Below are 13,756 nucleotides of genomic sequence, written 5' to 3'. Positions count from 1 at the left end.
TTTTTGAAAAACAGAAAACAACAAACAAACACATTATTTGAACAAATGAGTAGCGAAAGAAACATCAACAGCGACCCAATTGCGGCTAACCACTCCAAGTGTCACCACACTAGGTACCATGATTCGGTAGCGGGTTAATTTGCACGTTTGGATTTGAAGCTTTGAAGGACAAGATATCATCTTGGACGAACTTCCGGACTTCGGCTTTTAAAGCGTAACAGTGCTCGATGTCATGTCCTAGTGCCCCTTGATGGAAGGCACAAAAGCGGTCAGATCGATACCAATTCGACAATCTTTCAAGTACCCGAGGAGGCGCCCTAGTCTGGACAAGGTTCTTCTCAAGCAAAACGGGAAGCAGCTTCACATACACCATATGGATCAGACCAAACTGGGGCGTCCTCTAAACACGATTATGTGGGGCGAACTGTTGGGGATCCTGTTGTTGATACCGTTGTTGATATCGTTGTTTGGGCCTTTGCTGGAACTGCAACGGATCCTGCACAACGGCCAGCGAGGCTACCAGTGTACTCAAATTCTCTAACTCGCCCGGGAGTGTTGTCACCTCTTCACGAAGCTCGTGGATCTCTTGTTCAAACTAATACATTCTATTTTTCTTGTTTGCACGAGTGTTGTAGGTATGAGTTGACTTTGGACGTCAGACCACTTTCTGAGGCGGATTGACCTTTTTTTAAAAAAAAAAAATAACAACGTGCAAGACTCGGACTTGAAACTATGAATGTAAAATGATGCATGATGCTTATGCAAAATATGGATAATTTTTATTGTATCAAAGGACTTTTAAAGCAGCTTCAAACATCACAAAGAATCTTGTTTTATTTAACCATGAGTTCCCTTTTTTTTAAAAGCAAGAACAAAGCTAAGGGAAAAGTCTTTAACAAAAGCTAAAGTTTAGTTAAGACTTTTGAAGTTGTATTTCTTGGTGCTCCTTTTTACAAGGTCCATATCTGTGATATTTTCAAGATAACTTATCTAAGTCTTTCGATATTAATGATTTTTTATTTTTATTTTTATGAATGCATGCATGCATGATTTTGCACAAAAAACATTGAAAACATGGTCTATGGTTTAGGCCCACAATGATGAAGTTAAGGGTAAGAGTTCCGCCGCATGGTAAGGACTATGGTTTCATTTGTACCTGTATCACGGGTTCTACCAAGTTCCCGAAGTCATTGACCCCTTCCGGATTTTATTGGTTTATAAGACCGGCTCCTGGTCCAACAATATTCGCAAGAAATTCTCATTTGAGTGTTGTTTCGCATGTCAACTAATTTCAAGCCTACTCTTGATTAGTCACCGCACTACGTCCTAAAAGGCCAAGATGGGTTAAAGGTAACTCTAAAGGTCCTCAGCTTCACGGGACACTCATATTGAAAAGTAATAACGCCGACACGACTATTCATGACGACAGAGTACTACCTTCAAGATGCCTCCACTTAGCGGGGTTATATCTCATGTACACAAGGCTCAAGACTACTCTTGGCATGGCACTGTGATTATACCACCTTCCTATCTTTTTTGTTTCCCTCAAGTCCAGGTAGGGGACTTATCTCACCACTCACGAAGAAACCGAAACACATACGCAAGTATTTACATTTTTACAAGCGAATTTGATGAGTCATTTATTATCTATTTTAGTATAATGTTTAGTTTCGTTTTAATTAGATTTAAGTTTATTTTATTTTAATATTATTTCCTTTTAGAGCTATTTTACTTCAATTGCATATTATTATATTACAGGAACGAATATTTGATGGATTGAGTCTTGGAGCAAAAGAAAGGGGTTTTGGAGCTGATTCGGAGCAAAAATACGAAGATTCGGAGACAAAAATATGTCTCCCCCAAGTCAGAAGCTTGGCACGGCCCGTGCTAACATTGGCACGGCCGTGCCACACTCCCAGGACAGCCTTTTGCTGCTTTTGCTTAGATTTTACGCTACTCTATTCTAGTTTTCTTATGGAACATTCTAGTGATGTAATTGCTTAGATTCTAAGTCGAATGTAAACTATAAATAGAGTAGCTAGCCATCACAAAAATTCATCTTTTATTAATGGAATTCAATAAGTGACAATTGTCTTTCTAATAAAAGTTATTTTCTTTTCCTTTACTTTCTTGTTATTTACTTTTATGCTTTTCTCCTTCTTCTCCATGTCTACGAAGAACATGAGTGAGTAGACTTCTCTTGTCTTGAGATTGTTGGATAAGTCTAAATGACATAATCCTAATCAAACCAAGCTATTGACCCTAATCTTATGTAACCCTAATCTCTAATCTAAATTCACCGTTTTAACATGAATTAACCATTATCAAACTGTGGAAACGAAAGTGGAGGGTTTGATAATTGTTAATCCATCATCTCAAATATCAATTCATAAAACGAAAGTGGAGCTTTGATATTCGAACAAGTGAATTTAGACAAGGGTTGCAAAGGCAGCAAAATAGTCTTTGCAATCTTTGAGACATATAAGTTTCGATCTTCAAGGAAAGTAATAGTAATCAAGTCAGTGAAATAGGCTTGGTTGCTAGCGGAACCAACATCTAATAGTAATCAAGTCAGTGAAATATGCTTGGTTGCTACAGGAACAAAAGAGAAACTGTCTTTAGAAGTTAGGTCTAACATAAGGTTCTAGGTTTAATAGTTTGGTTTGAGAAGGACTTGTCATTAAGATGAACCAATGATCCCAAGACTCCTTTTATTATAGGGTTAATGGTGCTTTACACCCCTGTAATATAGGTCATTTTTGGTTTTCCCCCCTGTAAATTTTTTTTTTTGATTTACCCCCCTGTAAAATATTTTTTATTTGGAATACCCCCCTAATAGGTCATAAAAAAAACGAAAAAAATTCAGCAAAAAAAAAAAATAAAGGCGTTTTTTTATGACCTATTAGGGGGGTATTCCAAAAAAAAAAAATTTACAGGGGGGTAAATCAAAAAAAATATTTTACAGGGGGAAAACCAAAAATGACCTATATTACAGGGGGGTAAAGCACCATTAACCCTTTATTATATTATCTTTCAACCGTTTGAAAACCCCAACTTTGCAACTTGATTCTCTTCTAATGATCAACAAAAGTTAATTGAATTTAACAACTCCCTGTCGGAACGATACTCTTATTTTACTACTTCGATAGAACCGTACACTTGCGGTTTATCCCATCAAAATTATAGCACAAAAATAAATAAAATCAAGATAGGCTCAACCCTCTTAAGGGATATCCCCAATGAAGTCATCATTTATGTCGTGGTGATTTTTGGAGATCAGGCTACTGATTAGCGTTGACTCACAAATTTTTATTCACCACCGAGCTTTAATTTTTTCCAAGGGAAAGGGGGAAAAGTTTGAATAAACCCACATTTTAAAGAGATTTAAGGTTCGGGGTTTGGATACGTGAAGGGAAGGTGTTAGCACCCGTGAAGGGAAGGTGTTAACACCCTAAACGTCTATAATATTCTATAGGAACCTCTTGCTTTTATTTATTTTTGGCAAAATTGTTTTATTTGCTTAAAAAATATTAATGTGGTGAGTAGAAAGAAAGAAAATGTTTTTATTATTATTATTTGATTTGGAAAGACAATTGTTTTTGCCTACATATCCGCAAGGGATCAAAACTACGTAGTTCGAGGTATAAAGCTGAATGATTTGTTTGATTTTTTTTAGTTATTTTTGAAATGTTTTAAAAAATAAAAGCCAAATGGCAAAGAGGAACTTTGTTTAGTGTTTTTTATTTTTTTTAAAAAGGTATAAATACGATTAAATGAATTAAATTTTTTGTTAAAGAAAATTAAAATGGAAAAATCTCTTGTAAGAATCAAGGATTTTTAGAGAAAAGAGTTCTTTTTTTTTGAAAGCCTAAAAATTAAAATAGCGATAAATTAAATGTGCGAGAGATCCGTAGTGACACTATGTCAAAATGAGCCCCTTTCCCTTGGATAATAAACTAAACCTAATGTTTTTTGACAATGTATATTTTTTATTTTTTATATTACAACTTCCTAAAATACATTCTAATTGCAAATTAATAAATAACAAAATTAAAGTGCTATCAAATAAATAAACAATGAAACAAAAATAAAATAAAAAAAAGTGGACCAAAAATGAACCCAAAAATGAGGTATTTTAAAATACCTCTCAGGGACAATAAACCGAATAGGGATTATGGTCTTAAGAACACTCTTAAAGTCCGACGGGACAGAAAAAGAGGTAGAGGAAAAGAATAGTTTGTCAACATATGCTAAAGGAGGGAGATGAGAGAAAAGTTCTTTGGTGTGAGTATAAATGAGGAATGAGAGTTCTATTTATAGGTTCAAAGGTTGATGAAAATGGAAAACTGGTTTAATGGATTTTGATAAGGATTGAATGTGATTTGAAATGGGAAAGTTGACACCTGACTTTGGCCACGAATGGTGGCGCTGGCTAAAAAAAATTCGGACCCCTTTGGACACTTTATTAATATTTTTTTTAGATTAATAAAAATAAAATAAAAAAGAGAAAATGAAATTAAATTAAAGTAAAATAAAATAAAAAGACTGAATAATAAAAAAAAGAATGATAAAAATAAAAAACTTAAATAAAAATAAAATAAAATAAATAAAAAGGTGGGCCTGAAACGAACCAACTAAAATGAGTTATTTTAAAATAGGATTTTAAGTTAAAAATTGGGGTATGACAATACTAAAACCACATTAATATGGTATTGTTATCACTCTATTATGATGTTGAGACCACTCAAATATAGTGTTACCACCATTCTAACTTTTAAGTTCTCCAAACTATCAATATGGTACTACAACCACTCTAATATGGTGAAACCACCTTTTCGACTTTTTAAATTCTCCTCAAATAGAAAAATATTTAAAGAATATTTATATACTACTAAGATCATTCTTAATTTTGATGGGACATTATTTTTCAAAAAGGGACTATGATCTTAAAAGTATTCTTTATTCTGAAGGGAGATACATTATCGAATGGACTATGTTTTTAAGATCTTTCTTAATTCCGATGGGACATTATATCGAATAGGGACTAAGGTCTTAAGAACACTCTTATTTTCGAAGGGAAAGAAAAAAGGAGATGAGGAGAAGAATATCTCGTCAACACAAGCTAGAGGGGGAAGAGATAAAGAGTTCTCGACAATTCAATAGAAACTCTTTGGTGTGATTTTTGAACTAGGTGAGCTCTCCTTTTATATGGAGAGTTTGTAACTAATTTGGAGAAACTTAAGAATTAGGTAAACTTAAAAATTAAGCAACTCACAGATAAGCTCAAGTAACAAACTAATTGGACAAGTTCAAAAAGAAACAAACGCACAAGATTAGATGAAACAAACTAATGAAGGAAAAATAGGAAATTCAGTTGGATTCTCAATCTTATCACAATAAGCATAAGCTAAAATTAATTGGTGTGACCCCCACACTCTATTTTTTAGATTAATGTGTGGGTTCGATTTTATGTGGGACTCCCACACTCGTTTAATCTTCTAACCTTCCAATTTCTTCTATCTTCATTACAATGTTCTTTGCTTGTTTTTCTACTTCCGAATTGAATAGTTAAATATATTGCGATATCATAATATTTGAAAAATATAATTAATACTCTCCCTCCGTTCCTTTTTAATTGTCACTTTTAGAGAAATTTTTTGTTCATATTTAACTGTCACTTTCAAAGTTCAATGCAACATTAAATGTTGTTTTATCAATATTACCCTTAGATATTTATTGTGAAGAGAGAAACATATGAAATAAAAATATTAAATTAATAAGGCCATTATAGTAAAAATGAAAACAATTGTATCAAAAGTAGTAACATTTATTAATTGTTTTGATTTGTGTAAAATGTCAAAAAGTGACAATTAAAAAGGAACGGAGGTAGTATTTTTTTTTAAGAAAGTATAATTATCATCTTATTGATATTTTAAAGTAATAAATAATACAACTTTTTTTTTAAGGGAACAAATAATACCCCTATAATAAGGCAACTAATGTGTAAGTATATGCATAATTGTCATTTATTGGACTATGTACTTTTGTGTTTTTCCCTAAACCAAAGATTCCATTGAATTTGATGTTAATGTAAAAGTTGTAATTTAATACCACATTGGAAAGAAGGAATCTCTTATTTACATTCTTGTGATAGCCTCAAATGCATCACTAATTAAGGTACTAAGCCTTTAGAGATGAAGCTGAAGAGTTTCTCCATAATGGTAAGTTCTTGAAAGGCAAAAATCCAAAAAGCTAAGTCACTTGATTTGATATTCAGAAATCAACAAAAAGGAATTTTATTCAAGGGGGGATTTTGTAGACAAAAGTAGGTCTCTCTTTCACATTGAATCCTTGTAAATTATATATATTATGTTCACATTGATATTTTTTTTTTGTTCTAGAAAAACATCTATACCACTATAAAACCCCAAACAAATGTTCAACAATCATTACAAAGCAGAGAAGCAAGTTGGTCAATCCCTCTAAGTGACCACAATCATACTCCATTTTATTACATTTACACCCCCTCCTACGCTATTTCTATATTGGTGTGAGAAAATGAACACTAATTATCTCACTTTTTCTTATGTGTTAATTACTTTGTTGTTACCCCTAGCATCATCAACAAATTCATATCACTCAAAACAGATTCCAGCTATCTATGTTTTTGGTGATTCCCTTGTTGACAGTGGTAACAACAATTATCTTCCAATTCAATCAAATGCAAAATTTCCTCCTTACGGTATAGACTTTGATGGTGGCAAACCTACTGGTCGAAACACTAATGGAAAAACTGTGGTTGATTACTTAGGTGAGAAAACACAATTCATATTCTCTTTTCTCAAATTAATATCGGTAATAATGTAACCAACTTGAGTTGGTCTGGTGGTACACCCTCCAGTCGCTATTATAAACAAAAATTTGCATTTTAGATTCATTCAATTAATGATGTATATGGTCTTTATTTTAGACCACATACATCATTTAATGAATGAATCTAAAATGATGATTTTTGTTTATAATAGTGACCGGAGGGTTATTGGTTTGGGACCTAGGAGTGTGCTCCTTCTCGAGGTCTCAGATTCGATTCCCCCAGCACCAATTTAGGTGAGCTAATTTAGCTTCAAAAAAAAATATCGGTATTAATGAGTAGTGTCTAGTGTCCGAACTTCATAGATTTATTTGACTGACATTTCATTTCACTATTTATGCAGCTATACATCTAGGGCTACCCTTTGTTCCTCCCTATTTGGGACTTTCAAAGGCTCACAGAAACAAAATCATTACAGGCATAAATTTTGCGTCTGCTGGTTCAGGCATTCTTCCAGAAACTAACAATGTAAATTTGATACCTACATTTTTTAGATTCATAAGCTTAACTATTCTTTGAATTGAAGAGTTTTTTAGTTTTTATTTTATGTAACATTTTTTTTCTCTCCTTTTTGCAGAAAACTTTGACTCTTGACAAACAGATAAAGTTATTCAAGAGGGTTATTAAGAATAACTTGCCACATATGTTTGATGAAAAGGAAAAATTAGAGAAGCATCTATCTGAATCCTTGTTTGTTGTCTCTACTGGTGTGAATGACAACTTGGTTAACAGAACCTTCCGTGGCTCTAGAAAATTTTCTTCCTATCTGCTAAAAGAATTTTCCCTACGCTTGCAGGTATATGTGACATAATTTATTGTTAATTTTAACTCTATAACTGCAATCATACATTCCTTCAAAAAAAAAAAAAACTGCATATACATATTATTTCATGGCAACGTTTAGCAAAATTTCCCCAACTTATGCTCATCTTGATTGAACCATTGATTAAATATTATAAAATAATAGGAATGGTTATGATTGTTTTATTATTTTGTCCGGAAACTAAATGTATTTGACTAAATGTAATGTATTTTGACTTTTTCCATTGAAAAAAAAAAGCATTGTTGAAATTTTTACAGTGTATCTTTAATGAATCTTATTGTAATTTGAAGATATAATTTATTTAATCAAACATGATAAAACTATGGACTATCAGTTCCTTAAAAAAAAAAAAAAAAAAAACTATGGACTATCGGTGTCCATTTTCTCTGATAAAGGAGGGTTAATACAAAAAAATAAAATATATTAAAAAATAAAATATTTTTTTGATAAACTTTTCAATAATTTTATTTGAGTATGTATGCATCATTTAATTTATAAATAAATTTTGGTTATAGGATCCTTATATCTAACCAAACTTGAATTTATTTAAGAACTACCTTAATTTTTACAATCATGTATTGGTTTCACACTTAATTTGTTCTATAATTTTATTTTTGGTTTTTCATAAATCCCTTATGTAGTTTTAATATAATAAGCTGAGATAAAAAAATAAAAAATTCAATAATACTTCAATTTGTATGGACTACTTACATTAAAATTACTCTTCTACTTTTTGAACTTTAATTTTAAATATAAAAATAAGGTAGGTTTACCACAATATAAAATTGGAGCAAATGAAATTTATTTCAATTGTGCAATCATTTGCTTATTGCAGAAAATTTACAACCTAGGAGCTAGAAGGTTTTTCATGAATAATATTGCACCACTTGGGTGCTTTCCATCATTTGCTCCAAGACCAAGACCAAGAGGAGAATGCAATGAGAAAATAAACAAGGCAATTTCCTATTATAATAATTGTTTGCCTAATGTACTTCAAAAGCTGCAGTCTCAACTTCCTGGCTTTTCTTTTATCCACTCAGATCTTTATGAGTCCTTCATGTATCTAAGAGAAAATGGACACAAATATGGTAAGAAGAAATTCAAATGGTTATTCAATGTTTGATTTAGCAAGATTCAGATCCTCTCTCACGGTGCAGCTATAACCATTTTTTAACTGGTTAATCCATACAGCTGCTTCGTGGGAAAGGACCTGAGTCGAACTTATAATAACTTATGTTGGCATTGGTGGACCGAATTGAATAGTAACTGATTTTCTTTGTAGGGATATTAGAAACATGGAAACCTTGCTGCCCAAATAACATTTTTGGTGATCTCCAATGTCATCCTTATAATGCTACTTGTTCAAACAGAAACACTCATCTCTTCTTTGATGATCACCCCTCTCAAATTGCCAACAAAATATATGCAACACGTTGCTTCATTGAGAAGACAATATGCAAGCCATCTAGCTTCAAAATGCTCTAATTAATAAATCAGTTGTATTATTTGAACAACAAAATACAAATATATGCTCTAATTAATATATATGTATGGTTATGTTTTCACTTTGTAATGTAGCATTGGGATAAGTATAATAATAAACTAGATTAAGATCTTCCATATGTGCGAGCAGATAAAATTGTACTGCATTAATTTTATTGATCACAAATGACTATATCACATTAGGACTTTACATTGGATCTAACTGAATTTTGGAAAATCAGATTGTGAGGTGAAAGGCATCACTTTTTATAAACTCGATTTAGGCCATATATTTATCATGTGGAATTGAGTTTTTTTATAAACACCCCTTCACACTCAATATTATTGGATTTGGTACATGGATATAAATGACGATTGACCCATATGTACAATTAATTACTCCCTCCGTCCCTATATGTAAGCATCCTTTGCCTCTAATAAAAGGGTGTTTACATATAGGGACAGAGGAAGTATTTAACTAATCAATTATAGATTGACAATAATCAGTTATTATACAATTTTAAAGATAAAATTTCTGTAGAAAAGTTGTTTTTTAAAATTTCTATCTAGAAAACTTTATGTAGAAAAGTTGGTAAGTTTTATATTGAAAAAGTTGTTTTTTAAAAGTTTTTATGTGTTGAATACACAATTTTTAAAATAATTTTTTAACTTTGGTTAGGAAAATTGCAAAATATTTCAACTTTACAGCAATGTGGTAGTTTATAGATTGAAATGACACTATCAAAATTGAATTGTTAATGTTGATTAGTTAGAAATGACATAATATCCTATGAAAAATGGTTTAAGTGTTCAAGTATGTATTCACCATAATCATAAATGCAAAGTGTAAGATACTAAATTGAAAGTGATGTAGTTAGTATTAGTTATAGTATATAATTGAAAGAGAAAAAAAATTGCGTGCAATGAGTCAATTATTTTATGACAATATATTTTACAAAAGGACATTTATTATGGGTCAAGCGGAGTACTAATTTGTACATGTATGACCCATTTAAATCCTCAAAAATAAATTTCTACATTAGATACAAGTGGAAAGACCACTCTCTCCTTCCGTCTTCCCTCACTTAAATTTCTACATTAGTTAACATTTTTCATAAAAATTAATCACAATTTCGCTTTTTATTGAGTAAATGGTCACTTTGATCTCTGACTTTGCATCTCACTGTCATAAAGCGACCTAACTGATAGTAAGTATGCATAGTTGGTGACCTAACATCAAGTCTCCTGCGACCACATAACAACTTCATTGAGAAAGACGACACAATTCTTGACGAAGAGCAACATTTGTTTGGACGAGTTTGGAGATATTGATTTTCGGGAATATTAATTTTTTGTTCAAGGATTAAAATGACAATTTTCTATTTCATTTTAGTCTTTGTGACACCTCATACTCCTTATAATCATAAAACATTTGCCACGTCTTCAATTAACAAAATTATATAATGTCAGATACTAAAATGATAACAGAAGTGCACATTCAGAAAATATTGCATATTTAATCTTGAGGCAGAGACCGTCGGTAGATAATTTCTATGAGAATCACGTGGCTATGTCTGCTTGCCTTAAAAACACCACTCTTTCCTTGTGTGTTCCCTCCCATTTAAAGTCAAACACTCTTTGTTCCTTTGTGGATAATAGCTTATATCAAATTGATCCAAAACAACCCAAGCAAGAAACCAACCATGTCAAACTCAAAGACTCACATTTTCATATTCCCATACCCAGCACAAGGCCACATGCTTCCACTCCTTGACTTAACCCACCAATTAGCCCTTCAATCCACCTTCACCATAACAATCATCGTCACTCCTAAAAACCTCCCCATCTTAACCCCTCTTTTGTCAACACACCCAAACACAATCAAAACACTAATCTTCCCATTCCCTTCACACCCCAAAATACCCTCAGATGTTGAAAATCTCCGTGAAATCGGAAACCCCGGAAACTATCCTTTCATTAACGCACTTTCCAATCTTCAAAACCCAATAATCCAGTGGTTTAACATCCACCATAATCCCCCTGTTGCTCTCATATCCGATTTCTTCCTTGGCTGGACTCAACAACTAGCTACTCAACTTAATATTCCCAGAATCGCTTTTTACTCATCTGGGGCTTTTTTAACCGCGGTAATTAACCGTTGCTGGAGAAACCCACTTTTCTTTCAGTCACAGGAGGTTGTTGAGTTCAATGAAATTCACGGAACGCCGTCGTTTAAGCGTGATCATCTTCCTAGCTTATTTCGTCGTTACGTCGAATCGGATCCTGAGTCGGAGTTTGTAAAAGAGAGTTTCATTTCCAATGATGAAAGCTGGGGATTTGTTATCAATACGTTTAGCGCGTTGGAAGGTGGTTATTTGGATAATATTGAAGGTCAATTCGGTAATAGAAGACTTTTTGCTGTTGGACCGTTAGGGTATGATCGGGTCGGGTCTGACTTGGAAGATGGATCCGACGTGTTACGGTGGTTGGACCGGTGGGATGAGGATGGGTCAGTGTTGTATGTTTGTTTTGGGAGTCAGAAGTTAATGAGAAGGGATCAAATGGAGGCATTGGCATTCGGGTTGGAAAGATCCGGGATCCGATTTGTTTGGGTGGTGAAGGTTCCGTCGACGGTGGAGCAAATAGAGGAAGGTTATGGATTGGTGCCGGAGGGGTTTGAGGATTGGGTTTCGGGTAGGGGGATTGTGGTGAAGGGTTGGGTCCCACAGATAGCGATATTAGGTCATCGGGTTGTGGGTGGGTTTTTGAGTCATTGCGGGTGGAATTCGGTGTTGGAAGCCGTGGTTGCCGGGGTTGGGATTCTTGGATGGCCAATGGAGGCTGATCAGTTTGTGAATGCAAAGCTGTTGGTGGAGGATATGGGAGTTGCGGTCAGAGTTTGCGAGGGAATGGATACGGTGCCTGACCCGAATAAGTTGGGTCGGGTGATATCAAGTATTATGAGTGGGGATAGTCCACAAAAGAAAAGAGCTAAGTTGATGAAAGAGGAAGCTCTTAGGGCTGTGAGTAAGGATGGTGTTTCCTCTAAAGAGTTGAATGAACTTGTCCATGCTTTGCAGCAACTTGGTGTTAAAGAAAGATCATAGTGTGATATAGAGTCAAATGTTGTGAAATTCATTTGTAATTCAGGGCATCTATTGTATCAACAATATCAAAATATAGGCTTTAGGTTGCAAAATATTTCTATTGTATCAGCAATATGAAAATATACTATCGGTGTCGGATACACATCGGATACCAATTCTTCGTCATTTTTGGAGTATTGGGGTTTCACAGGAATAGACTTTAGTTTGCAAAATATGAGATGCATTTTTTTGTAACCTGTAGTTCTTGCACTATATGCATTTTTTTATAACTTGTTATGTTTAAAGTTAAAACTTCAATCTGTCTTGTGAAGGTTATGTTTTTTTTTGAAGGGAAATGTTAACCAGTTAAGGAATTATAAAATGAAATTTTATCTTGAAAATTATGTATTCTATTTTTTGAAAGTTAAAAAAAATTTTTTTTCAATACAAAACTTGACTTTCCTTTCTACTTTTGGTTCCTTAACTAGTGTCTTAGGAGCACTCGCCGCTTAACAAGACCTTTTTTTAAATATGGTGGTTAGTCCTTATGTTCAATTCATCGTAATCTGTTCTACATAAGATGTTTAATGGATCATATGGCTGTCTCAACTTGAAAATTTACTCAGATGTTTTTGACCCTCTACTGAAATATCAATGTTTTTCTATATTTTATTTTTCCATTATGTTTATTTAATTGTGTCTGATAATTCTTTTGTATTACTTGTACCACAAACACTATTGCAATATTGTGTCGGATAGTTTTATTGAATATTTCAAGTAAAACACATTAATTGGTCCTGTTTGGTACATTCATTTCACTCCAACAATTGAATGAATTTTAGTCGAATGTGTCGTTCATGTAACTAACTGAGTTTAATCCTTCACTGGATTTCAAATAGCACTTGCTACAAGATACAGATTGACGTTCAAAAAATGACTATAGTCTTTATGTATGACCATTGAACATGTTTGGATATTTAAAAACTAGCAAATGAAAGATAATGAAATGATACTGTATGGAGCATAATGAAACAAAGTTTCAATTTCAGTGTCTGTATTTTATGATGGAACTAGTTACAAACCCGTTTATTTCAATTTCAGTGTCTGTATTTTATGATGGAACTAGTTACAAACTCGTGTTTCGCACGGGTTGAATTACGTATTTTTTTAAAATTTAATTTTGAAGGAGAAATCTTATAAATTACAGAAAATTGTTGTCCTTTATAAATGTGAAAATCAAAGCTGCGTAAACCAAAATTTTGTAACACAGAGCCTAAAACACTACATAAAAAATAACATAACAACTATTATAATATCTTATTCCTTAAAGTTAACCCGAACGCAAAATTTTGCCCAAGATTTAACCTAACTTCTTTGCTTAATTTTACTTAATTTAATCAAAATGTTAACGTTAATTGTTAGGGAAATCAAAATAAACAAATCGCTTCTAATTTTTCTCCTTAATTTTACTAAACAAATTATATTAACCCTAGA

General features: G+C 32.9%; 2 protein-coding genes across 2 annotated transcripts; both read left to right on the top strand.

Annotated features, from left to right (window-relative positions):
- The first annotated feature begins 6,381 nt into the window (after positions 1-6,381).
- Positions 6,382-9,314, top strand: LOC25479534 (GDSL esterase/lipase At2g03980). Its single transcript, XM_013588053.3, has 5 exons — positions 6,382-6,811; positions 7,215-7,339; positions 7,449-7,667; positions 8,530-8,782; positions 8,977-9,314. The coding sequence occupies exons 1-5, from the start codon at positions 6,559-6,561 to the stop codon at positions 9,177-9,179; spliced, it is 1,053 nt and encodes a 350-aa protein (XP_013443507.1). The 5' UTR covers positions 6,382-6,558; the 3' UTR covers positions 9,180-9,314.
- Positions 9,315-10,783: 1,469 nt separating this feature from the next.
- On the top strand, positions 10,784-12,574 carry LOC25479533 (UDP-glycosyltransferase 89A2). Its single transcript, XM_013588052.3, has one exon. The coding sequence runs from the start codon at positions 10,880-10,882 to the stop codon at positions 12,281-12,283; it is 1,404 nt and encodes a 467-aa protein (XP_013443506.1). The 5' UTR covers positions 10,784-10,879; the 3' UTR covers positions 12,284-12,574.
- Positions 12,575-13,756: the final 1,182 nt, after the last annotated feature.

Source organism: Medicago truncatula, chromosome 5 (genome assembly GCF_003473485.1).
Source record: "Medicago truncatula cultivar Jemalong A17 chromosome 5, MtrunA17r5.0-ANR, whole genome shotgun sequence".
Classification (NCBI taxonomy): domain Eukaryota; kingdom Viridiplantae; phylum Streptophyta; class Magnoliopsida; order Fabales; family Fabaceae; genus Medicago; species Medicago truncatula.
The sequence above is the reverse complement of the archived record's forward strand: the minus strand, read 5'-3'. Positions and strand labels throughout refer to the sequence as shown.

Coding starts and splice junctions, on each gene's coding strand:
- LOC25479534 (XM_013588053.3), top strand. CDS start 6,559: ATGAACACTAATTATCTCACTTTTTCTTATGTGTTAATTACTTTGTTG. Junction 7,340..7,448: donor TTCTTCCAGAAACTAACAAT/GTAAATTTGATA, acceptor TCCTTTTTGCAG/AAAACTTTGACTCTTGACAA. Junction 7,668..8,529: donor AATTTTCCCTACGCTTGCAG/GTATATGTGACA, acceptor TGCTTATTGCAG/AAAATTTACAACCTAGGAGC.
- LOC25479533 (XM_013588052.3), top strand. CDS start 10,880: ATGTCAAACTCAAAGACTCACATTTTCATATTCCCATACCCAGCACAA.